The 26,813-nt window shown below is 43.9% G+C and overlaps 2 protein-coding genes across 3 annotated transcripts in view; both read right to left on the reverse strand.

Annotated features, from left to right (window-relative positions):
* The window catches only part of LOC310878629 (uncharacterized protein), a 29,974-nt gene extending 15,549 nt beyond the window's left edge, over window positions 1–14,425 (reverse strand). The window contains exons 1-20 of the mRNA XM_083792981.1: window positions 14,336–14,425; window positions 11,912–12,243; window positions 11,019–11,266; window positions 10,333–10,688; window positions 9,463–9,575; window positions 9,256–9,327; window positions 7,894–8,085; window positions 7,197–7,330; window positions 6,658–6,752; window positions 6,245–6,299; window positions 5,700–5,855; window positions 5,230–5,496; window positions 4,359–4,425; window positions 4,058–4,244; window positions 3,591–3,703; window positions 3,059–3,288; window positions 2,304–2,449; window positions 975–1,106; window positions 341–377; window positions 127–240 (exon numbers count right to left, since the gene is read on the reverse strand). Coding sequence (XP_083649107.1) covers window positions 127–240; window positions 341–377; window positions 975–1,106; window positions 2,304–2,449; window positions 3,059–3,288; window positions 3,591–3,703; window positions 4,058–4,244; window positions 4,359–4,425; window positions 5,230–5,496; window positions 5,700–5,855; window positions 6,245–6,299; window positions 6,658–6,752; window positions 7,197–7,330; window positions 7,894–8,085; window positions 9,256–9,327; window positions 9,463–9,575; window positions 10,333–10,688; window positions 11,019–11,266; window positions 11,912–12,237 — 3,040 coding nt within the window. The 5' untranslated portion in view covers window positions 12,238–12,243; window positions 14,336–14,425. The remainder of the gene's footprint in view (window positions 1–126; window positions 241–340; window positions 378–974; window positions 1,107–2,303; window positions 2,450–3,058; window positions 3,289–3,590; window positions 3,704–4,057; window positions 4,245–4,358; window positions 4,426–5,229; window positions 5,497–5,699; window positions 5,856–6,244; window positions 6,300–6,657; window positions 6,753–7,196; window positions 7,331–7,893; window positions 8,086–9,255; window positions 9,328–9,462; window positions 9,576–10,332; window positions 10,689–11,018; window positions 11,267–11,911; window positions 12,244–14,335) is intronic.
* Window positions 14,426–15,503: 1,078 nt separating this feature from the next.
* On the reverse strand, window positions 15,504–25,331 carry LOC310879377 (uncharacterized protein). 2 transcript variants are annotated; one of them, XM_083794002.1, is made up of 12 exons: window positions 25,221–25,331; window positions 23,845–24,146; window positions 23,196–23,437; window positions 22,530–22,885; window positions 21,692–21,813; window positions 21,509–21,562; window positions 19,818–19,985; window positions 19,119–19,252; window positions 18,708–18,802; window positions 18,320–18,374; window positions 17,822–18,001; window positions 15,504–17,679 (listed from the first exon to the last, which is right to left on the reverse strand). In XM_083794002.1, exons 2-12 carry the CDS (start codon window positions 24,138–24,140, stop codon window positions 17,363–17,365), a joined length of 2,019 nt encoding a protein of 672 aa, XP_083650128.1. In that variant the 5' UTR covers window positions 24,141–24,146; window positions 25,221–25,331; the 3' UTR covers window positions 15,504–17,362. The 2 variants fall into 2 exon arrangements, with proteins under 2 accessions (XP_083650128.1, XP_083650129.1); XM_083794003.1 differs by having other exon boundaries at window positions 15,504–17,643; window positions 17,810–18,001.
* Between the last annotated feature and the right edge of the window lie 1,482 nt (window positions 25,332–26,813).

Below are 26,813 nucleotides of genomic sequence, written 5' to 3' on the forward strand. Positions count from 1 at the left end.
ACAAGAATAGCCTTAGCTGCTCTCTCTAACCTGCTGTACATGAATACAAGAATGGTCTTAGCACTGTCTCTAACCTGCTGTATGACTATACAAGAATACAAGAATGTTCTTAGCACCGTTTCTAACCTGCTGTATGACTTTGCGGTGAAGTAGGAGGCTGGGCCAACTGAGAGTGGTGAGCTACAGCGCCAATGGTCAGCAGTGTCTGAGCCGCCTCATTGTAGCTCTCATCGGAGGAAACTAAAACAGGAGAGCCAAAAACCAAAAATAAAGACCTTTGATATTCTTACACAATGGTTGTGAAATGTCAGGTAGATTCAGGATTATTGTCCTACATTACCTTCCACCTGGTCGCACGTCATTAAGTCAATCACATCCTGAAAGACAAACACATTACGCATCATTAGCCACTTGACGAGTTGCGCTGCAATACTGCATCAGATGCACACAGATACACACAAAGACCTGGGGGAGCAGACCATTGCAACCTCAGGATTATACTGTTTGGCCACTGCCGGGGGTTCACTGCCTTGCTCAGGGGCACTTCAGCGGGGTTGCGGGGTGGGGCGAGTGCTGACAAATCACTTTCCCACCCAGATTTTCCCTGCCGGGTGTCCCCAAATTATTTTCCAAAAAAAGAATGGAAATGAAGAGTTTACATAGTACAAATAGTACATGCATAAAGTTTCCTTAATGATTATATCTGGTTTCAGTATTCATTTAGGATATATTTTCTCTAATATTAAGGTTATTTTTGGGGGTGGGGAGGGGGGGCGGGGGTCGCGAGACGTTGAGAACCCCTGATCTAAGACTAAGCGACGAGAAGTGTTTGTTCGGTAACAGAGTTACCCTCGTCTCACCAGATCTCTCCATTTTCAAGTTGGAGATATCCAACTACCGTATTCAAAACAAAAATATCCCTCACTCTCACTGTAAGTGGCTTCAGTTAATTAGGTCACTAATATGTCACTTACAACTAGGAGGTCCAACTGGTGGTCACATGGGACTGAGCCCGTGCTGTCTTGTGCCCGCTCACACGAGGCATCAGAACAGAGTGCACCCTGGGAGAAGCCCAGCACGTCTGGCACATTGACCGAGAAATCAAGCTGTGTGTGGAAGGAAGGGAACAGAGAGCAGGGAGGAGGTGGAGGAAATGGAGCGTTTAAACCAACCAAAACACAAATAAACACAAATACTGGATGAAATATGGTGGGGGATCATAAATAATAGGGCTGGACAATATATCAATATTGTGATATGGGACTAGAACAGACGATAGTTTGTGATTTTGGATATCGTAATATTGTGATATACTCCATGTACACACAAATGTTGTATTTTTCTGGATGTACCGGTAATCTTTTTTTAAAAATATATATCATCGGTGCAATACAATATTATTGACACAATAATATTTAGGTATATAGGCTCCATGCGTTACTGTAGTCCCAGGCTTCCAGAAGGTGGCAACAGTGGCATACATTATTCACTGCACCGGTTCATTTTCCTATAGAGCACCGAAGTCTGACGTCACTTTCAGTAGAGGGCGTCAGTCCCCAGGTTCATGTATTTGTTTAGTTGCATTGAAATCCCCATTGAGGCGATTTGAGATCGCCTCATATGACAACTGTGTTTGAAAAATAAACATGTCACCCGGCCTCTTCACTGAAGAATCAACTGACTGAGAGAAAACGCTAATGTTACTGCTGCTGAATTAGTTAGATTTTCGCTAGAAGCAGACTGTATCATATATGAGTGACTGACTGTTGCAAACGATACAGAGACACCTCCCTAACAATAACGCAGAGACAGCTTGTTTATTTTTGGACCACAACGCTTATAGTAGACGATATTAAGATCACCCCATGTTATTCTCCATAGAGAAATTACTTCCGCGAACCAGGGGAATGGTCGGGATGAGCGAGTTACGTCAGGACTTCGGTGCTCTATAGCTTCATTTGATTGGCTCAACAGCAGATTTGAACTGAACACACGTGATGGTGAATTGTGCCTCCTGTTCAAATCTGCTGCTGAGCCAATCAAACTAAGCTAAAGTGAACTGTCTGGAACTGGAAATAAGCATGCCACCAGCCCACCACCTGGAAACCCGGGACTACAGTTATTCACAGAGTCTATTTTTGTCCAAAATATAGTGATATTTGATTTTGTCCCATTTCGCCCCACCAACCAGCCCTAATATTATAAACATTGTGGACGGGTAACGGTGTCAGGACGGGGGAGCACATAAAAGAAATGCACAAAACATAAACATAAAATGGGATGAGTGTCATGTCATGTCGTACCTCTTCCATGGTCTCTTCCAGCACAGAGACCACAGGCTGTGGTGAGCGCAGGCCGACGGGCACAAACACAGGAGCACTGCTGTCCTTACGCGGGCTGGAGGAACGATGCTGCTGGTCCGTTTCGTCCACTTCACTCAGGCAAAGGCCTACGGACGCACGGTTAATAGGTCATCACGTCGGTGTCGGCAATATCGGCCTTACAAAAATGCTTTCGGTATCGAACCGAATCAACCAATATCAAAATATTTTATCTGTTTTAGCCGATATGCCAATATTTATTATTTCATAATATGTATGTTTGAATCAGAGTAATCTAGTAAGAGAGTGGCGACACTAGCGTTGACTCCCAATGTAACAATAGAATGCGGAAGTGCTCATTCTATCTCAATGGGATAGTTCCAATGTTTGGAACTATAGCCCATAGCACCCCGCTTTGCGGCGAGATCAAAGCGTGTCGCCACTCTCTTACTAGTTTACTAGTTGGTTTGAATGTGAAGCTAGAAAAGTATTGTGATGAGGGGGGCTGAAGATTTTTGTTTTCTGGGGAAGCTTTCAAAAGGGAAAAGTTTTAGTAAAAGTAAAAATAATATATTTAAGTTGTTTGAACTAACCATGAACTAATAAATCAGTTAATAAAGCATACCGTTTTTTTGGGGTGTGCACCATTCTGCACAGGTTATAATGTGAAATTAATCGACCATGAAATTAACCGGTGAACGGATTCTGGCCAACATTTCAATATTGTGCATCCCTACCATTGTCGTCGTCGTCGTCGTCATCATCACTGCCCTCTGATTGAGAAGCCCTAAGGGTCACCAGCTGTGGCTTCTTGGGTCGTGACTTGGCCTTGACCTTGGCCTTCTTGACGAGGCGCTTGGGCTTGGAGGCAGACTCGGGGGTCGGCCCGTCAGACTCGGAGGAAAGTGCAGCGTCCTCTTTGGCTGAATAGTTCAAGTGCTGGACAGGTTTGGGCAGTCTCCCATATCTACAGAAACACACACACATTGACGATTATACTGTGGGCCGTTTACGAGTTATTTTTACAGGTATGATTTGTGGCGTTCGACTCAACGATGCAATTTGGAAACTGGCATACGCTTAACCCATTCTGGACGGGAACCCCCTTTGGTGTTTTAAGCATTATGCTATACTTTAGCCATTGAAAAATAGCAGATCTACAAGCTACGAGCTTGTAGATCTGCTATTCTGTTTTAATCGTTAAAATGTGAGCAGATTTTGGAATATATATTCTTTCACAGTGAACGTTTTTAACTCAAATCTTTGTACCTGGTACGCTTGGGAGGTGAAACGGTGGACTCGTCTTCTTCACCTTCACAGGAATCGTCCCCATCCCGCTTGTTTTCTTCCGTTGGCCTCAAAGGTGACGATTCTTCATCAACCTAAAACGGGTGAACTTCAGTAAGACTATGCTGCTTTTTGCATCAGCAATCGCTTCACCATATTCATGACTTGGAGGCCATTTTTGGTCTTACATCATAGCGTTCGTCTCTGTCGGGGGGAAGGAAACCTCATATGTCCAACCAAAACTTTTACTTTTCAGGATTAAAATGAAGGAAAAAAATAGCAAAGGTAGCAGATCTACAAGCTCAGAACGTGTTGCTTTGCGCCACATTTCGAGCTTGTAGATCTGCTACTTTTGACACTTTTGCGTGACACTGCCCGTTGCCCGACAGCAACGATATATATGACGTTATGTACGAGCCAAATGGCCGTGTGTGTGTGTAAATGATCACCTTGTCGTCGGCAGAGCTCTTTCCTCCTGCGGCCGGGGCGTCCTTGGTGGACGGCGCCGGTCCTTTCTTGCCCCACTTACGGCCCAGCGGTATGAGTGGCTTCGCTGCTCGGCCTCGCGACAGCAGCGCTGGTTTGATCACAGCGCTCTTGACGGTCGCCGTCACAGATTCTTCAGTCTTACTAGAACTGTACATGTACATGGATGATGGGATAATGTATTTTAGCAAAAATGCTGCTGCAAGAAAACGAGGTGAAAGCAAGAGTTCGTGGTGTTTCTAAGTGCAGGTGGTGCATCGTTACCTGTCCATAGGAGACTGGTCCTCGGGCAGAGCTGCTGCATCCCCAGCTTCAGGCAGACATGCCTCGACTGGATGTACAAAAACAAAGAAACTCAATGACTGAAGTCCAATGCGGAACTCATTTTAAGCTGTAGTCGCCCTTTGACTAGGGAAAGAAATATGATAAGCTGCCTCCCCCTGGCCAACTGGGGCACCTGATGGAGGGGAAAGGAAAGGAACTGGTTGGAATAACGTGTTCCTTCCACGCGCTACGTCCAACCAGGGAAACTCCCCCCTGTCAGGTGTAAAGGAGCAACTTGGACACTCAGGCATGACGGAAGCATGAGTTCAAGACCGTTGCTCTCCCCTTGTCCCCCATATATGGGGACTAGGTTGGTGGAGGGTGTGTAGAGCCCAGGATCACATTAGATAATTGACACAGGGGTGAAAAATGGGTTACAAAATCGTGGGATAAAAAAAATAAAAAGATAAAGATTGAGACGCTACAAGACACAAGATCAATTAATTTCCTACAGTTACAGTTAGTATATAGTGCATGAATTGCATTTATTTTTCCTTCAATGCTTTTTTTAAACACACTTGAGCATCACTTGTAAGCCTTAGGGTCGGGCTCGGGCTAATAAATTGCAGACCCTCGTTGGGCTGGTGCAGAGCCGGGCGGGGCCAGGGCCGTGTTCATGGGAGGACGTAGGTGTGCCAGTCACTCGAACATCACCCGTTACAAAACTAAATGTTTTGTCGTTCTCACGGCTAGGACCGGGGTTTTGGAGCCAGGGGGGCAGGGCTCTAGAGGGGGCCCGGCCGCCCCACACTTTGGAAAACAGTGCATGGAGTCAATGATGACACTGGGGAAAGGAAAGGAACTCCTGTACCTTGTTGCTCACTGGATTGTTCTTCATCCGTTTTCTTCTTTTTCTTCTTCTTCTTCTCACCGGGTGACGAGTCAACTGAGAAAGTTGACTCGTCATTGTCTTTCTTCTTGCGTTTCCCTTTCCTTTGCGGGGAAGCAGGATCTCCTCTCTCGTTAGAGACGTCCTCGTTCTCCTTCTCTCCCTCCACCTCCTCCATGTCAGCCACTCCATCCTCCCCTTCCTCCTCCTCTTCTACATCGCTCAGTATCGTCTCCGCCGTCTTAATTCCTGAAAGCACAAGGTACATACATTTCCTGAAAGTTAACAGTTTGGACATACAAGACTTCTTCAACCCAACTGCGACGATATGCAGTATTTCGCTCCAACTCAAGGAAAACATAAATCTCTAACACCAGCCTAACTGAATTCAATCCAAAACATTTTACACCTTGTCTTAGTGGAGTGCCGTGATGTTGAACCGTTTCCGTTACCTTTTGTCTTCCTGCTGGGTTTCCTCGTGGTCTTTTTCTCGTCGGGCGACTTGGGCTTCCTCTGCCTGGGGGCCCTGGGCTTCTTGCATTTCTGCACTTCAAGGATCTTCTCCAGGAGCTTAGAGAAGAACTCGATATCCAGCTTACGCTTCTCTTCTACAGGAAACGTTACAGGATAGTGTTAAAGGCCACTCGATAGATCAGCTCTATTGAATAAGGCAGTGGAGTGCACACACGACATGGTTCCTGTAGTAAAACAAATAGCGAAAATAACTGATCTACAAGCTCAACGCATTGTGATCTTGATGCCAAAATAGGGATGCCAGGTTGGGAAACAGTGGCATATGGTTCAATATTTGCCCATGTTATCTCTCGATAAAGCGATAGATAACATTTCTTGTAACCAACGCGCCTGCCCTAAACCAATCTCTCTAAAGCAGAAAAGTTGCATACGTAGACATAAACAAATCCCTGCCACAACAGAACACGACACAACAGAACGAGATAAGAGTTGCAAAAGCAACGTCTGACATTCAAATACTTACTGAAAGCCTTGTCGACCCTCCAGGAATTGCCCCGTTCCTCCCTCTTGAACTTGTGCTGAAAAGGTAAAAAAGTCAATGAATTCAATGCTACTGTACGTACGAATGTGCGTCTTGTAGACACTTTAACCCATTCTGACCGGGCACCCATTTTGGTGTCAGCATCATGTTATGCTTTAGCTATTTAAAAATAGCAGATCTACAAGCTCATATCGCGCCACCGAGTGGCGCGATACGAGCTTGTAGGTCTGCTATTTTTTTTTTTATCGAAGAGCGACTGACATTTTTAGAATCTGATCTCAGGTCAGAATAGGTTCATCAGACCAGTGTGTGTCCGGCGGAAACCTCGTATGAATCTGATCTCAGGTCAGAATGGGTTAAATACGTTCATAGCATTGGTTCAGATCTCCACTGACCTTTATCTGTGACCGACCTCTGTGAGGAAACAACTGGCAGATCATGGAGAAGTCTGTCCCCACCATGCTGATCGCCAGGAAGAACATTTCTGTCTCTGATGGAAAGAAAATAACGTTAAAGTCTGTCCCCACCATGCTGATCGCCAGGAAGAACATTTCTGTCTCTGATGGAAAGAAAATAACAACGTCAAAGTCAAAGTCTGGTGTGGATTCATTTTCATTTCTTTTTTTTAATCCAATGGGGCTGAAACACTATCCCTATTTGGACATTTCATTAAAGACAACGGTTTTAAAATACATTCAAAAATACCAAATCTACAAGCTCACAACTTCGACGGATCGGAACACAACTGTGAGCTTGGAGATCAGCTATTTTAGCATGACACACCGTCGTACAACTTGTTCTTCTGAATTATTTTGAGAAACCCACAGCAACCACAACAACTAGAATTAGAATAATCAGCAGGAAAACAATGGACGGTTGCAACCATAACAGCAGCAAGATGTCCACCTAAACATATAGTACAATCAGCACGTACCTTCAGTGGACCAGGGTTTAGTATAGTTCCCTTTCCTGAAGCTGGAGTAAGTGGTGGTGGAGCCACGTTCAAAGATGGGGTCTTTGCCATCCGCTGGGTTCGGTCCTTTCGCCCTCTTGACCTCCACTGTCAAACTGAGACACAAGTTTGCCGAGCGTCACTAAAACAAACAAGCCTTTGTGTTTTGTCTCACACATTATAGATATAGATACCTGGCATTAACTCTTTCAGACTGCTGTCAGCAGTCTGAAACAGTCATTTGGTTGTGCATTACTACACCACTCGTGGCTCTTCTCGACTACAGCAGCAACATAAGAGATAAAAACGGAAGGCTCAAATTGACTTTTTCCTTGTTCCAAAGCCACGACAAGGAATGGGAGAGAAGGTTCAGTAACGTCTGCTGTCCACAGGGTGGATCTGTAGACCAACATAGATCACCCTGTAACACCAACCTTTGTTTATGCCGAGCTAACGCGCTTGGCGCGAGCCCTTCAAAGTAAACCGAAGAGAAAAAAAACACGAACCACGAAAACTAGGAATTCACCAAAAAAAAACAGACATTTGACGACTTCTGCACTGCTTCTCACGGTCTCAACTGACTGTTTAGCGTTGATTTCAAAAAGTCGCATACCACGTCCTGAATGAAACGTGACGCATGTGTAGACGAAAGAATAATTAATGATTGAACATCACTGACCTCGACTCGTCGATAATCAGCGTGCCGTCCTCGGCCACTTTCACCCTGGGAACCATCAGCTGCTCGTCGTCCGCTTCACAGTCTTCGTCGTCCGCCTCTTCCTTTTCGTCATCTCCGTCGTCCTCGCCCGCCTGGTGAGACGACGGCGCTGGGCTCGGGGGAGGGGGAGGAGTCGGGACCCTCTCGGGTGACCTGCGGAATTCAGGAGAGTTTTGTTGAGGCTCACTGGCTTGAGTGTTAAGAGGGCAGTGGTACGCAAACGTTTTAGCCCCCTGACCCAAACTAGTTTAAAGAGCCTATGTACAAGCTCACAACGTTAGCGACACGTTGTGAGCTTGAAGATCGACTCTTTTCACTACTTCTTAAACATTTGTTTCTAATTTATGGAATTTCTTATGGTATTAATACAAGAAACGTTTAGCTTTTTTGAGGATGTTTTTTTTTTGTAATGTCTTGAAAGAATAATTAAAAACATGTAGGAAACAAAAAATAGTGGGACCCATGAAAATGTGTCCGCGCCCAGACGGTTAGCTGAACCGTCTGGGCACCTAGGCTGCTGAGCCAGGCTGACGGTTAGCTGAACCGTCTGGGCACCTAGGCTGCTGAGCCATGCTGACGGTTAGCTGAACCGTCTGGGCACCTAGGCTGCTGAGCCAGGCTGACGGTTAGCTGAACCGTCTGGGCACCTAGGCTGCTGAACCAGGCTGACGGTTAGCTGAACCGTCTGGGCACCTAGGCTGCTGAGCCATGCTGACGGTTAGCTGAACCGTCTGGGCACCTAGGCTGCTGAGCCAGGCTGACGGTTAGCTGAACCGTCTGGGCACCTAGGCTGCTGAGCCAGGCTGACGGTTAGCGGAACCGTCTGGGCACCTAGGCTGCTGAGCCATGCTGACGGTTAGCGGAACCGTCTGGGCACCTAGGCTGCTGAGCCAGGCTGACGGTTAGCTGAACCGTCTGGGCACCTAGGCTGCTGAGCCAGGCTGACGGTTAGCTGAACCGTCTGGGCACCTAGGCTGCTGAGCCAGCCCGACGGCCGCGTGTCTTCCGCCCCATTTCCTGTCAGTCTACTTTCATCAATAAAGGCAGAAAAAGACAAAAGAATATCGTAAAAAAAAAAATGTGTCCGCGACCCACAAGTGGGTCCCGATCCAGTGTTCGGGAACCAGTGAGGTAGGCTATTTTCGGCAAAGAGATTTGGTGTAAAAAGGGAAATACTATTATGGAGCGATTGGAGCCCTGGTGCACGACGCTAACATAAAAAGCATTAACATTAACATTAAAACTAATAATGTAATATAGTTACAAAAGAAAATCATTTCAATCATTGAGCTTCAACAGAGGAATATAATAAGACAGTCTTACGGTTGTCTAACTGGAGAAGGTGGGACCACAATCTCCTCGTCGTTCTTTCCCTGTGACTCTGCTAAATAAGAGCTGGAGATAAAGAAATAAGAAAGAGCAAATAATTACAAGTCAGGAAGACAGTAATAACAATCAATTTTAAATAAATACATTTTCTAGAGGCAAGCAGTGTCACATGATATAAATAATTCCATAGTGGACACTTACCTCATGGGGTTAGAGACTGGTAAATAGTAGATGAGGTCTCTCATGGTCATTTTGGCAGGATCCGGGGTATATTCCTTCACACGAGCTTTTGACGTGGTATTTTTAATGAATTTCTACAAAATCAAAGAATGAAACACAATTGAAGATGATACATAGTACATACAAGATGAGAATGTGTTTAGAAGGTACAGTAGACAGCAATAAAGTACAATAGAAATGAATAATGTAATAAAGCACTTAACATGATTAGTAAATGCTAATCAGAGGTCATGTGAACCCAAACAGACATCCTGAAATCACTTCAGTTGTTTACCCAGCAACTATTCATTATTTTATTTATTTATAGTTAATAATGATAATAATAACACATATTTTTACATGATGCATCACTATGCACTATGCATCATCTGGGGGGCGGCAGTGGCTCAGTCAGGTATTAGAGGAGCTGGTTGGGGATCGGAAGGTTCTGTTTTGATCCCGGGCTCCCCCAGAGTTAGTGTCGAACATAAACTGAACCCCTAACTACTCCCGATGAGCAGGTTGGCACTTTGAATGGTGTCATGGATTAAAGCCAAATACAATCTTAAAATGTTTGTTCCTAATCTGTGATGAAACAGCAAATTCTTGTAACATGATGTCTTAATAATATTGTAATAATCTAAACCCATGTTCTTGTTGTTCTACATGCAGCCAACCTGTTGAGGAAATTGGCTTTAACCTTTGCATTTTTGAATTGAGTTTTATGGAAGACGCTTCTGAACAGTAAACCGTAAAAGCACTTTGGATGAAGGCGCTATAAATGCACCATGTTTCATTCATAAAATGAACCGTTTCACCAACAAAATGTTCAAAGAGATGATATATTATTACCTTAGCCTTATCCTTGTTCATCTCCTTTTTGAGCATTTCTCTGAGTTTGCGGGCCTTTGCCAACCTCTGCAGGTCTGACGAATCATTCAGGAGTCTGCTTAAGCTGAACTGGTCTTGCGGCCGAGCCTGTCCACCTTTAGCAGATCTCGACACCAGAGCCTTGGCCTTCTCTGACATCTGTATGGCCTCCTTGTCTGACAGACATGGTTTGTCTGGTGGTTTGGGAGGAACGTCTTTGGCTTGACTTATTGGCGACAGTTCCAACGGTTGGCTTTTTTCAAGGGCCACTTCTGTTGAATTGTCGTCTTCAGCCGGAACTAAGGGTGTTGTGGGCCGTGTGTCACCTCCAGAGAGGCCTGTCAGGATGACATTTTAAGTTGATTAGTTGTCATACACAAAATTGTGATTAATTGATTTTGTATATTTACATTTGCCTTTCAGCAGATATGACGATTCAATAGACAAATTAATGCCTGATAATGGCCAATTCTAATAATCAAAATAAATATGTGCTCAAGCCAAAACAGGTCATATACTTATACAGGTCATATACACAAACTTTCTAAAATACTGCAAAAATCTCGTAGCTCACACACACTCGACAGGCTTATCAGTCTATTTTCTGAATTTATTTTAATGGAAACAAGTCTAAGTAACAATTATGTGTTAATTTGCAGCAAACTGACCTCCAGAGAGCATCCGCTGCTGGCTTGGGGACGTGGTTCCCTGTGAGAGCGTAGCATCAGTCTGGCTGGAGGCAGTCACATCCTGGCTGTCTGAACAAGGTCCTTCCGGGACCGCCGTCCTGACCGGAGACTTTGGGGCTCGAGCGCGGTTCAGCGCCGGAGCCACTTTGGGCTTGATGGAAAAACGCTTCCTCCTCTGGAGTGCAGCTGAGGGGGAGGTGCCTTCGCCACCTGCATCACAGGCATCCCTAAATGACAGAAGACACAATGCAGGCAAAAGCAAGTCTCATGACTGAAGATTTTTGTCATGCCAATTCCTAATATGTGAACAGCATAAAAGAGTTTTTAACCCATTTTGACCCGAGATCAGATTCTAAAAATGTCTTCTACATCCTGACAGTTTTCTGAAAAAGCTATGTTTCTATGTCAATCGTTCTTCGATTTTTCGAAAATAGCAGACCTACAAGCTTGTAGATCTGCTATTTTTCAATAGCTAAAGCATAACATAATGCTAACACCAAAAGAGGTTCCCGCCCAAAATGAGTTTTAATGGAAGCTGCTTTCATGTATTCCATTACTAGTTTGACTCAATGCTCTTCAAGACTTCTCAGACTTATCAAAAATTACTGTAATCAGTTGTGGTGACTGAGAATGGATTCAAGCCATTAAAAGCAAAAAGTCAATCGGTATGAGAGGACACTTGTGGCACAACACATTTATTTATTTAGCTTGCAAAGCCTGAGCAAAATGTATAAGCTTAAAGCTACACAAGCTCACCGCACATCGCAGCCTGACACGCAGTGAGCTAGTAGATTGGCCATTTTCGGTTGTGCGCGACACACAACCCAAAATGGCACCCACGCGCAACCAAGTAGCATTCAGGCAGAACTCACCTTGGGACAGTGCTTTTCCTTATCGGAGACACAGGCGATCCGTCTGTCACAACAGCCACAGAATGGTCCTCGTTTATTTCACGCTGTGGCATTTCCTGGGAAATAGGGAGGGGTCCAGGTGCGTCTTGGGACACGGACTGCGGTCCAGGTGCGTCTTGGGACACAGGCTGCGGTCCAGGTGCATCTTGGGACACAGGCTGCGATACAGGTGCATCTTGGGACACAGGCTGCGATACAGGTGCATCTTGGGACACAGGCTGCGCCGGTACAGTTCTGCCTGCTGGCCGGACATTTGGCCGGACACTGATCCTAGATCTGCGAAGCATTGTCACCTGAGAGGACATGGAAGTGTAATGCAATGTTACTCGTCTGGACCATATATTGTATAATGGTATATTAGTGTTTCTTCTGTTTCTTCTGCCTGTGTTAGTCTGCTATTGGGGGGACTATGGATAAAACAATGTCCATATTTAGCTAAATCCGGTGTATTTACATTACATTATGTACTATTATAAAATACGAGTCGAGTCATATTGTAGACAGTTGGGGATTCAGTGAAAACACTGACTGTATCATTCTGTGCTAATGGGGTGAATGCAACCCTTTAGCATCCAGCCAGGCATTATGTAAAGAATGGTCTCACTGATGTCACGTCGAGTCAGCTATATCCATATATGGAGTTTCACGCTCGCATCATCATGATGATGATGTCAGCCCATATTTGAGCTCCAGATGGAAGTATGGACTTGCTCATGCTGTCAGGACAGCAGCGATATTGGCAACCATAGCAACCCAAAAAACTACCAACAAACAAACCACCATTATGAGGTGAAAGCCAATATTACAACTATAATTTACAATGTAGGGCATTTGGCAGGCGCGCTTAACCGGAGCAACTTACAATACGCAAGATAAGTCACATAGAAGGCAAAGTGACAGTGTAGTGCCTCAGGAGACTAGGATCACAGGTAAACCAAGAACATAGTATCAGTCTAAAAAGAACTATATACTATAGTATATATATATATAAACTAGATAGAGATTGATTGATTGAAATATTTATTAGTTTGCAGAATTACAGTACATTTCAAGCACAAACTCAATACAAAGACTGTTAACTGTGAGTGGACCAACCAATTAAGCATTACACTTTACAGAGAGATAAACAATGAACCTAGCATAACATCCTACTATAAATGCACGTCTCTGTACGTGTACGTCTGTAATCCACGTAACTCGAGAACCGTTTGCCCCACCAAACTTCAAATTTGACACGCGTTCCACAGTCCACACCACCACAGGGAGTAAAGTGCCCGGCCTAGAGTCTGTGGAATACACCAGTGTGGCAGCGGTGGCCGAACAGTTTGCGGAGCGGTCTTGATATCGGAAGGTCGCTAGTTCGTATCCCCGGACCGGCACGTTAAAATTACCACCGCTGAAGTGCCCTTGGACAAGGCATTGAAGTTGAACCCCTACCATGAAATGTTCTATGAGCAGGGCCTGGCTGTAAACAAGTTCTTGAGCTTAGTCCAGTTACCCTGGGTAAACTAAACATAGTACCTTTCCTTTCCTTTCACCGTTGTCCAGAAACACCACAAAAGGCTCTGGTGGTCAGGCTTTGCCAGTCTGTACTGGACTTAATAAGCCTAAAGTCACCTGTACAATTCCCAGCCTCTGCCTCAGCCAAATGATTGTCATGGCAATCCCACACCTGCCATTTGATTACTTGTAACTTAACCAGTCCACTTTTCACAGTCAGTTTGCACTCTTTAGACTCAGGCAGACAGAGATATCCATATGGGACAGACTGCCAGCCTGCCTGGTGAAGCCATTCACACTCAAACTCAGTACATTCTGTCATCATCATAACGAAACAACTTTCCTTTGAAAAATGAACAGTGGTTCTAAAAGTGGGGTCCCTGTGGGCTGGGGGAGTTCCAAGTGGACGGGATCCCATCTCTAGGAGAACCCAGGAATGTAACTGAGATAGAGATACAAATGGAACCATTTGTTCACTCTCAGAGTTATTAGCAGCCGCTATTAAAACTTTTTTAATAGCGGCTGCTTTAGGGAGGAGGGGGGTCCCTCAACCATTTGCTTCTCTATACAAATGACAGGGGTCAACACCGAACTGACATTAATGATATGTGAACCTGGACAACCCAGAATAGAAATATAATACTATAAAATGTAGAATACATTTGACAAAATACGCAAAACTGAAATTGGGGTGGTGGGGGGGAGAAAATAGCAGTACTTTGGAATTTGGATACGTTTCTCTTCTTGAGCAAGGGTCGCTTCTTAGCCACTGGCAAAAGAGTCGCGACATGTTTTTGTTTTTCGACGCAGTGATAATAAGCTACTAAACGCACGTGCCTGTGTAACTCTCTCTTCTATATATAAACCGCTCCGTTAGTAACTTACCCGCAGAAGACCGGCTCGTTTGGTGAAGCAGGGAATCTGAAAAATACAATTTGTTCAAAGCAAAACTGTAAGGTCCACGGCGAACATACACTGATCCGCCATGTTTTAACAAACTGACGCAAGAAAAGGGATTGTGGGACATGTAGTCTTTCAGGCGCGAGGAGGACTTCCTGTTGCTGGCCAGACACATGGTGTAGAGTAGGAGTAGCGACACTGGAACTATCCCATTGAGATAGAGTGAGCACTTCCGCATTCCATTGTTACAATGAGAGTCAACGCTAGTGTCGCCACTCTCTTACTAGATTACTCTGGCCAGACAGAAGCCCATTTGGAACAGTCTGGCAACGCGAGAAATATACATTCTGACCGCGTTCGAGTTTCCACAGTACCTATGGAACGTTCCGTTTTAAATATTACTCTGCGGGCAGCATATTATTTAATCCTGTCGCCTCAATCCAATCCAACTTTATTTAAAGAGCACATTTAAAAACAACTAGAGTTGAATGGATACAAACACTAAAACTAAACTCATGAAAACAAAGTCAAACTCAAGAAGTCAAACTGTGTTAAACTAAAAGCTATTAAAGGACCACTTCACCACTTTTCAACCTATCTTCATAATATGGAGCAATTATATTATAATTGATCCTCACTCAGTCTGCGTATCATAGGAGGGCGGCTGTGGGCAGTTCAGAAACCTGTCTTCCAGTGACATCGTTAGGCAGATTTAAAATATATAAGCCTATATATTTAGATTTGTATTATCGTGAGAATGATGGCTTCCATTATCGTATTGCAACCTTTCAGGAATAAAAACCCTGCTGTTTTTATTAGCTTGGATTCCCCATCGATGTCGTCACGAGACACAGAACTAGTAAAACAAAATTGTAGTATTTTATCATGAATATTACAGGAATATTAGAGGACCAATTATGAAGATCGCTTGAAGGAATACAAAGGGTGTTCAAGAGGATTTTTGAGCAGTGCCATACTGGCCGTCTCTATGTCTGTCTGTCTGGAGTACGAACAGCTGCAAAAGTGTTGTTGAACAGCCTAATCAGTTCACACAGGTGATAACGGGTAATAAATATAACAATTTGCATGTGAGACATAATTTATTCATGTCCACAACACTATAAGAACATAAAATGCATAAGAACATAAAACATTATAGGTGCAGTTTAGATTGCATCACACAGTCATGGAACATGGTCTTGTCTTCACGATTGTAAATGTCACTCAGCGTCTCCACCATATTGGCGGCCATCAAACATAGCAGACCGTACAACATTTTGCCAGTCTTTCTGCCTCGCCTCTGGACATCCCAAACATCCGAAACCCTCCCAACAACCAGTCAGTGGGTGTCCCAGGCGGGAGGACCACCAAATCAAGCTTAGTTCCCAGTCTCTCATACCGTTGTCTGGGTGACAAAGCTAAAGCACCCTCCCCCTGGAAGTCCACTCACCGCTGCTCCAACAGCGGACAGATACCCCGCAGGGAGGTCGCCGGGTCCACGTTGTTGCCTGGCGACAAATCGCCCCGTGCCGCTCTCATGGGCCTGGACGTCCACCCACTGACTGCTCACGGGAGGGACCGTCGGGTAGCGTCTGTAGCACTGGCGCGAGGCGAGTAGTGCCTAATCCTTCCTGTTGATGTGATCATCAAACACGTATCCACAGAATTGCAAAATGCGTTCTAGATCTCACAATTACTACATTAACAGTCGTAGTTAGAACGGGGTTGAACGGTTGTTAGATGTTAAAACAAACACTGGCGTCCACAAACGCTGTGCGCGAGCACACACACAATCTTATGACTTATGAAGGAAAGAAATTAGAAAAAGGGGAAAGATAAGGCTTTGTTGTGTCATTATGGTATATAATAGTGTAGCTCTCATGCAGAAAGGTGCTGTCCAAGAGCAGGATTCTATGGACGGTGGAGGCCTTGAGGAGAGAGCTGGCTCAAAAAGAGCATGAAATCAAGAAACTGAAGCATCAGCTGCTGGACAAGCTGAATAGGGAGCAGAATTGACGAGTTGCAGCCGGGCAGCGAGAATGGTGACCTCTCTCTCTCCAGATGAGAGACGTGAGCTGCAAGCTCACCGCGTCGAATGCGGAGCGTCGCAAGCTGACGGAGACTCAGGCCACGACCCAGGAGGACTGGACCGCACAGGCGGCCCAGATTCAGAGCGAGGTCCAGATCCTCGGGATCAAGGTGAAGTGCCTGGCAACTGTGATCCTTTGGATATAATGTAGAACCACTAAAGTCAGCTGTAAGACAGGAACGACAAGCTAAAAAAAAAATCATATAATCTAATACTGCTACTTTTTTTTTTTATATATTTTTTTTTATCCCACGATTTTGTAACCCATTTTTCACCCGTGTGTCAATCATCTAATATGATCCTAGGCTCTACACTCCCTCCACCAACCTAGTCCCCATATATGGGTGACAAGGGGAGAGCAACGGACTTGAACTCATGCTTCCTTCATGCCTGAGTGTCCAAGTTGCTCCTTTACACCTGACAGGGGGGAGTTTCCCTGGTTGGACGTAGCGCGTGGAAGGAACACGTTATTCCAACCAGTTCCTTTCCCCTCCATCAGGCGCCCCGGCTGGCCAGGGGGAGGCAGTTTAGTGACCAGGATTACTGCATGTTTTTTGTGAGGGTACCTTACCCTAGGGGACACGGGGAGAACATGCAAACTCCACACAGAAAGGCCCTTTCGCCAACCCTGCCTTCGGGTATGGGCACTGATGACGCGGAGGAGGAAACACGCCGCCACTTTAGCATACTGCTACTTTTAATGACATATATAAATGTACATAGATTTTTCTTTTGACCCGTTTCTTGCCTATGTTTTCTCCTTAATTGCTCCCACCTGAAAACAACTTGCACAAAAAAAGAACTTCCATGTAAACATGTGATAAAAATCAAATCAATAAAAATGATTGTAACATGACAAAACAATATGATTTAAGAAATGCGGGGGGCAAGGTGGCGCAGTCGGTAGCGCTGTCACCTCACAGCTAGAACGTCCCGGGTTGGATGCGAGTCCCCAGGTTGACATACAACCCCAGCCATTGGCGGGGAAAGGTCTTATTCTCGCCCAGGTTGACAGACGACCCCAACCATTGGCGGGGAAAGGTCTTATTCTCGTTGGGTTTCTCGGTTGACTCGTCATCGTCTTCCTTCTTGCATTTCCTTGTCCTTGGCGGGGAAGCAGGAGCTGCTCTCTCGTCAGAGACGTCTTCCTTCTCTCCCTCCACCTCCTCCATGTCAGCCCCTCCATTCTCCTCTTCTTCCTCCTCTTCTACGTCGCTCATTTTCTTCTCCGGCGTCTTTCCTGAAAATTATTTAAAATTTGGACTTATTCAACCAAACGACATGCAGTATTTCGCTCCAACTCAAAAACATATATTGTAAATCTCAACAACAACCTAACTGAATTAAATCCAAACCATTTTATTTTGAACTGTTTCCGTTACCTTTTGTCTTCCTGCTGCGTTTCCTCGTGGTCTTCACCTCGCTGGCCGAGGACTTGGGTTTCTTGCATTGGCGGGGAAAGGTCTTATTCTTATTCTCGTTGAGTTTCTTGCATTTCTGCACTCGAAGGACCCTGTCTAGGAGCTTAGAGAAGACCTCTATATCCAGTTTACGCGTCTCTTCTACAGGAAACGTTACAGCATAATGTTAAAGGGGTTAACAGACACACAATATGGTTCTAGTAGTAAAACAAATAGCGAAAGTAGCTGATCTACAAGCTCAACACATTTTGTGCCAAAATAGGGATGCGAGGTTGGGAAACCATTGACATAAATTATGGTTCAATATTTGCCCATGTTATCTCTCTAAAGCGGAACTCAAGTAGAATTTCTTTTTTTAAGTTGCATACCTGTACGTAGACAAAAATCCCTGCCACAACAGAACATGACATGAAAACGAGATAACAGTTGCAAAAGCATGTCTGACATTCAAATACTTACTGAAAACCTTGTCAAGCCTCCAGGAATTTACCCGTTTCTCTTTCTTGAACTTGTGCTGAAAGGTTAAAAACTCATATTAATACAATGCTACCTAAGAATTGGTGGCAATCATCCAGTCGAAAACAACTGCAATCCAATTCATGCAATGTGCGCAGAGCAGGTTCTCAAATCTCAATCACAGCTTCATTGTATTGTTCAAACGGAGTATAGACCATGATTATTTTCCGATTCTATGACATCCGTGAGCATCAGTTGAGAGCACCCGTGCACGGAATGGAGAGAGGCAAAATATTCTGTGATTTTTCAAAAGGTAGGTGAAAAAAACACAAGAAATCCAGGCACAGAAAGTTAAGTGTTAAGTACGTTTATTGTTCAGATCTCCACTGACCTTTATCTGTTTTCGATCTCTGTGAGGAAACAACTGGCAGATCATGGAAAAGTCTGTCCCCACCATGCTGATCGCCAGGAAGAACATTTCTGTCTCTGATGGAAAGAAAATAACAACGTTAAAGTCAAAGATGGGTGTGGATTCATTTCCATTCCTTTTTTAAATCCAATCCGGCTGCAACACTATCCCTATTTGCTCACAACTTGACGGAATCCACTGTGAGCTTGCCTGGAGTTCAGCTATTTGACCATGACACCATCGACTTGTTCTTCTGAATTAATTTGACCAACCCACAGCAACCATAACAACTAGAATTTTTATAATCAGCAGGAAAACAATGGACAGTTGCACCCATAACAGCAGCAGGATGTGCACCTAAACATATTCTAGTACAATGAACACGTACAGTACCTTCAGTGGACCAGGGTTTAGTGTGGTGGCCTTTCCTGAAGCTGGAGTAAGTGGTGGTGGAGCCACGTTCAAAGACGGGGTCTTTGCCATCCGCTGGGTTCGGTCCTTTCGCCTTCTTGACCTGAACTGTCAAACTGAGACACAAGTTTGCAGAGCGTCACTAAACCAAACAAGCCTTTGTGTTTCCCCTCATCCTCTCACATTATATATATTTTTTAATTTATACATTTCATCCCACGATTTTATAACCCATTTTTTCACCCAGTGTCAATTATCTAATCCTGGGCACTACACTTCCTCTGCCAACCTGGGGAGGGCAGCGGACTGACCTCATGCTTCCTTCTATACATGAGGAGTCCAAGCTGCTTCTCGTCTCCTGACAGGGGAGAGTTTGGCCAGGGGGAGGTAGTTTAGAGACCAAGATTACTGCATGTTTTTGTGAGGGTACCGTACTACCTACTATCTACCCTAGGGGACACAGGGGGGGAACATGCAAACTCCACACAGAAAGGCCCTTTCACCAACCCCACCTCGGGTATGGGCACTGATGGAGGAGGGAACACGCCCCCAGCGGGAATCGAACCGAGGACCTTCTAGCTGTGAGGCTAGACTGTGCCACTGTGCCCCCTTCCTCTCACATCATAGACAGCCTGGTCCAGTGTGTTCTACTCATACAATCAATGCTTGAACATCACTGACCTCTCCTCGTCGATAATCAGCGAGCCGTCCTCGGCCACTTTCACCCTGGGAACCATCATCTGCTCGTCGTCCTCTTCATCGTCCTCTCCTTCCTGTTCGTCTTCTCCGTCGTCGTCCTCGCCCACCTGGCGAGACGACGGCGCTGGGCTCGGGGCCCTCTTGGGTGACCTGCGGAATCCAGGAGGATTTTGTTTCAATGTTAGCAAAGAGATTGGTGTAAAGGGAAATACTAGTATGGAGCCCTGGGGCACCCCGGTCAACTAAGTTTAATTAAGTGGTTACAATTTAGGCATTTAGAAGGGGCTCTTAAGAGTGCCAAATCAGAATAAGCAGAGTAAGCATGAGCTCTAGTCACATGACATTATGTAGAGCACAGAGAGAACAATGCAGTGCCTCAAAAACAAACTAGTACACCAGTCAAATATTGAACCTGGCATCCGTCTTGACAACCTTGCAGGCTTATGTAAAGGTTTAAATGTCATACCTGCCCTGATGAAGACTATTTTGGAGTCGAAACATGTTGGCTTTTTTAAACATTTCTAAATAAAGTACCTTGATTTTTTTTATATCCACCCTCTCCTAATTTTGTAAATTTTTTTGAGTGCTCGGATCACCGCCTTCTCTTTAAAGGTATATTCAGTGATTTCACTTAATTCAAATATCACTTATTTTTTTGTTTTGTTGTGATAATCCTCCCTACTATAGAGTGTGCTGGCCATATAAGGAGTTCCTCCCTGTCCCCAGTTAACCCCTGGGGGTCAAAAAACCTTAGGTTTCGTTTTTGACTCTCTATCCTGATTGGACGAAAGGCTGGGTCCCACAGCCAAAAACGAAACCTAAGGTTTTTTGAGTGAAATCACTGAATATACCTTTAAGGTTCAAATGTAATTTAGAGTATTGCAGATTATAATTTATTTGTATTATTTAGACTGATGATAGGTTTTTGGTTTACCTATGATCCTAGATTACCATATGCGTGCGTGCGTGTTGGAAGTGGTAGTTATTACCATGTGTTTATCTTGCTTACTGTAAGTCTTCTTTGCCATATTTTACAATCTTGGAAAACATTTTAAAAATAGTTCAACTAGCTGATCTACATCGACACGTTGTGAGCTTGTATCTTAGCTATTTAACTATTTTAAAATGTTTTTCAAAATAGTAAAAAAATGGCAAATAGGTTTAGGTGCAAGATATAGCACTGACTACGTACTGTCTTACGGGTGTCTAGCTGCACTTACTTCACAAGTATGGGCCGATTCATACTCCTATGTAGTGCCGAAATAAAGACTTTATTATAGTGAGTGTGTGTGTGTGTGTGTGTGTGTGCTTGTGTGTTTGCGTGCGTGCGTGCGTGTGGGAAATGGAAGTTGGCTTATGTCTCTTCAAAACTGGTGTGTTCTTGGCTTTAACGCTGGCTAATCACACTTGAACTTGGGCTGAATTAACGAGGACATAGACATACCGCTGGAGTGTCGAAATGAGTTTGGGTCGTCACAACATTTCAGTGGCACCGAAGCACCCACTTTAGGACGGTTCCCTCCCCCCCCCTGAACCTCTGAATGACGTCACATTGTAGTCTCTAGTCTAAAGACCCGAACAGACTAAAATTCTGCTCTAAAAGAGTATGAATCGTCCCTATGTTTCAATCATTGAGCTTCGACAGAAAATCTCAGAAAATCAGAAGGTCTTACGGTTGGACCACGATCTCATCCTCATTCTTTGACCGTGACTCTGCTAAATAAGAGCTGGAGATAGAAATAAGAAAGAGCACATAATTACAAGTCAGGAAGACTGTGTTCAAGAAATACATTTTCTAGAAGCAAGCAGTGAAACATGATAAAACATATTCCATAGTGGACAGTCTGGACACTTACCTCATGGGGTTAGAGGCTGGTAAATAGTAGATGAGGTCTCTCATGGTCATTTTGGCAGGATCCCGGATATATTTTGCCTTTACGTGATATTTTGCCTTTGACGTTATATTTTTCATATTTCTCTACAAAGATGATACATACAAGATGACAATTTGTTTAGAATGATACAGTAGACAGTAATAAAGTACAATAAAGTACAGTAGATTGAAATAATGTAATAAACTACAAGATGATTACGCTAAATTAGAGGTAATGTAAACCCAAACAGACATCCTGAAATCACTTCAGTTGTTTACGCAGCAGCAACTATTAATTTTATAGTTGTATATATAACACATAATTATGTCTTAATAATATTGTTCTAATCTAAACCTACAGTATGTTCTTGTTGTTCTACATCTTTGCATTCTTTGCAATCTTTGCATTTATGAATGATCCGTTTTATGGAATATGCTTCTGAACATGTATTGAATATTCTTTTGCTAGTTTGACCAATTAAAATACAAAAATAAATATGACGTAGTGTAGTCATATTTTACCAGCTGCACGCACGCTGTTGCTGGCTGCAATGCTATGCCATTGGCTGAGAGGTTGGCTAGAGGAAAAGTGTCTGGTTGCCTAGAGACGAGGCAGCCAATCAGGACAATAGGCAGTCAATACGGCAGCCAATGAGAAAGATTGGTCGAGTGGGCGTGAAAGCGAAGCAGATAGAACATGGACAAGCTGTGCTTACGCAGCAGCTGGTAATAATTAAAAACCAAAAATGTATTTCGGGTGGATGAAATATACCATTTATAAAAGTAACCGTTTCGCCAACAAAATGTTCAATGTTCATTACCTTAACCTTATCCTTGTTCATCTCCTTTTTGAGCAGTTTTTTTAGTTTGCGGGCCTTTTCCAACTTCTGCAGGTCTGACGAATCATTCAGGAGACTGCTTAAGCTGAACTGTGCTTGCGGCGGAGGCAGTTCACCTTTAGCAGATCTTGACACCAGAATCCTGGCCTTCTCTGACATCTCTATGGCCTCCTTGTCTGAGGGACATGATTTGTTCGGTGGTTTGCGAGGAACGTCTTTGGCTTGACTTATTGGCGAAAGTTCCAACAGTTGGCTTTTTTCAAGCCAACTGTTTGTTGAATTGGCGTCTTCTGCAGGAACTAAGGGTGTTGTGGGCCGTGTGTCACCTCCAGAGAGGCCTGTCACGATTAATGAATTTGGTATATTTACATTTATGTTTGCCTTTCAGCAGATATGGCAGATATTCACTTAAAAAGACAAAAGAATGACTGATAATGGCCAATTCCAAATGTAATAATTATTCCAAATAATGAATTATGTGCTCTGGCCAAAACAGGTCATATACTAATTGTATACTTCCAAAACTTTCCATTTCCTCAAACAGGCATATCAAATCTATTTTCTGAATTTATTGTTTATTGCAAACAAGTCTAACAGTCATGCAACATGATTTACGAGTAATTATGTGTTAATTTGCAGCAGACTGACCTCCAGAGAGCATCCGCTGCTGGCTTGGGGACGTGGTTCCCTGTGAGAGCGTAGCATCAGTCTGGCTGGAGGCAGTCACATCCTGGCTGTCTGAACAAGGTCCTTCCGGGACCGCCGTCCTGACCGGAGACTTTGGGGCTCGAGCGCGGTTCAGCGCCGGAGCCACTTTGGGCTTGATGGAAAAACGCTTCCTCCTTCCAGCTGAGGGGGAGGTGCCTTCGCCACCTGCATCACTGGCATCCCTAAATGAGACAAGACACAACAGGGATTAAAGCTAAAGCAAATCTCATGACAATTCTATTTCCAATCTGTGATTTGTGAAAAAGCATGAAGAGTTTTAATGGCAGTTGCTTCCATGTATTATGTACCGTACTAGTTTGACCTAAAACTCTTCAAAGTTAAAAAAAAAATACTGTAATCAGTTGTGGTGACTGAGAACTTGAATCCATTCAAGACATTAAAAGCTAGAAGTCAATCGGTATGTGAGGACACTAGTGACATAACACACTTATATTTAGCTTGCAAAGCCTGAGCAAAATGTATAAGCTACACAGCGCATCGCAGCCTGACGCGTGGCAAGATTGTAGATCGCCCATTTTCGGTTGTGCGTCACCCACGCACAACCAAGTAGCATTCCGGCATAACTCACCTTGGGACAGTGCTTTTCCTTAACGGAGACCCAGGTGATCCGTCTGTCACAACAGCCACAGAATGGTCCTCGTTTATTTCACACCGAGCCTCCTGTTTTAGCTGTGGCATTTCCTGGGAAATAGGGAGGGCTCCAGGTGCGTCTTGGGACACAGGCTGCGATACAGGTGCATCTTGGGACACAGGCTGCGGTACAGGTGTATCTTGGGACACAGGCTGCGCCGGTACAGTTCTGCCTGCTGCGCTGGGATTTGGACGGACATTTGGCCGGACACTGATCCTAGATCTGCGAAGCATTGTCACCTGAGAGGACATGGAAATGTAATGTAATTGTTACTCGTCTGGACCATATATTGCATAATGGTATATTAGTGTTTCTTCTTGTAATGTATCATGGTTTGTTGACTGTTATTGTGGAGACCACAGATGAAAATGTGCATATTTTGCTAAATCTGGTGCATTTTACATTACATTATGTAATAGTAATATAATATAAGGATGCAAACATTTTGAAAAGAGCAGACGTAAAAGCTCACAACACCTCATGTTTTGTGAGGCGGTGTGAGCTTGTAGATCTGCTATTTTCACAATATTTATCTGTGGAAATGTAATGCCTCATAACGCTTACAATTCTACGTGATAATCAGGGTGGGGGGTCCCCAGTTTAAATAAATATGCTTTATATGTTGGGTGGTTCTGGCCTGGGCCAGCCTGAAAAGGTTGAGAACCACTGTGCTATAGAGGGATGAGGTGGTGAACTCTGAACTCCGAAGAGATGAGACTTCACAACACAGCGGGAAATTGGGACAGTCTGCAGTTCTGCCTGCAATGGGCCAGGGACGTTTGTTCCAGGGAGAAGGGTCAGGCCGTCAGGGACATGTGCATCTGTCTAATAGGTAATAAACAAAGTTCAGTAACCAAAGGAGCAACTAAACATACAAGATTCAAGTACTGTACTTTAATACGCTTCTCTTCCTGAGCAAGGGTCGCTTTGCTATAAAGTGTATATTTGTACGTCTCTAAATGTTTTGATGAATTGAACAATTAAGGTGGACCCTCTTGTAAACAATTGTAATGCTATATTGGGTCGTCCACTCACAGTTAACAGTCTTTGTATTGAGTTGTGCTGGAAATGTACTGCAAACTGTTAATAAATATTTCAATCAATCAATCAATCATTAAACACCTGACTCACATTTGTTTTACAACTTCTGAATCAATACCGCCCCCATCTGGCAGAGTCAGGTTAGGTTCGCTTAGCCACAGGCTAATGTTTTTGTTTTCTTTGACGCAGTGATATATAAACTAATACACGTACGTGCCTGTGTAAGTTGTAACTCTGTCTTTTATATATAAACCGTTCTTTTAATAACATACCTGCAGAAGACTCGCTCGTTTGGTGAAGCAGGGAATCTAAAAAAACATTATTTGTTCAAAGCAAAGCTGTCGCGTCCATTCCTTAGTTGTACATTCATACCGTGATCCGCCATGTTTTAAGGTTTTAACGCAGTACGCAGCTGACGCTGCAAAAATGGATTGTGGAAGATGTAGTCTTTCCAGAGTTGACCTGGAAAGACTACATCTCACACGCGCACACGCGCGCACACACACACACACACACACACACACACACACACAATTCATCCCACATAACATAATCTTATAATAATTAAAGAAATTAGAAAAAAAGGGGAAAGATCATCAGCTTCTTTAATTATTGTATTTGTTTCCCCTTATTCTAAATAGTAGATCATTTTCTGAAGACATGGTCCTGCTATTGTCACATATCCTTCACTTTTAGCCCTATATCTGTCAGTGCACCCTGGGTGGTTCCAACTTCCACCACCTTAGTGCTGTGAGTCAAGATCCAGAAAATATATTGTCTTTTTCCTTTTATGTGTTCCCAACACCACACTTTCCAAAACAGTTGTTCAATTATATGCAAAATATCTGACCGACAAAATATGTTGCCTGTGGTCGGAAATTATTCTCCTCACATTCCCTCCAGCAACTGTGATTCCTTGGATATAATGCAGAGCCGCTAGAGAGAACCTCAAGGTTCTTTCAGGAACAAGTTTGGAGTCATGTAATCTCATTTACTGCTGCTTTTAATGATCCTATGTATAAATGTACATATATTTGTTGTTGTTTTCTCCTTGCTCCTCCCTGAAAACTACTGACAATTTACAATTTAGGAATTTAGCAGACGCTCTTAATCCAGAGCGACTTACATTAAGCAAGAACAAAAAGCATGGGAATACATCACATAAAAGCATTTATCATGAAACATGCGTAAGCTAAGAAAGTAACAGTGGAATATCTATATAATGAAACTATACATACACTATACATATAAACTATACATATTTACTACTATGCTATACATATGTACTATGGCGTGCTATGACTATATACAATGCAATTATAGTGCTGTCTACATAACATGCTATAAGTCTGTGTCAAATGCTATCTAAGTCAACAGAAATGCTATCTAAGGGGGTAGGGTAAGTGCTATGGGCCATGATGGAGTCTGAAAAGGTGGGTTTTCAGGCTACGGCGGAAGATTGGGAGTGATGCTGCAGTTCTGACTGCAATGGGAAGTGCATTCCACAGTTTTGGAGCCAGAAGGGAGAAGAGTTTGGGACGTGTGGAGCGTTGTCCCGGCGTTTTTAGTGAGGGTACTTCCAGCTTCCCTGCGTTGGCTGATCTGAGTGCGTGGGAGGGTTTGATGCAACTTGCACAAAAAAAGGATTTCACCCACTTCCATTTAAACATGTGATGTGACAATAAAAGTGATATTGTACACGACAAAACAATATGATATTGTTTTGTCATGTTATAATCAGAATCACTTTTTGATTAAAAAATGCGGGTAGTGCTGTCACCGCACAGCTATATAGCTTAGAACGTCCCTGGTCCGATGCGAGTCTCCAGATTGACAGCCAACCCCTGTAGGCCCTCCATTGACTT

The sequence above is a fragment of the Protomyctophum parallelum genome (genome assembly GCF_964188405.1).
Source record: "Protomyctophum parallelum genome assembly, chromosome: 21".
Classification (NCBI taxonomy): domain Eukaryota; kingdom Metazoa; phylum Chordata; class Actinopteri; order Myctophiformes; family Myctophidae; genus Protomyctophum; species Protomyctophum parallelum.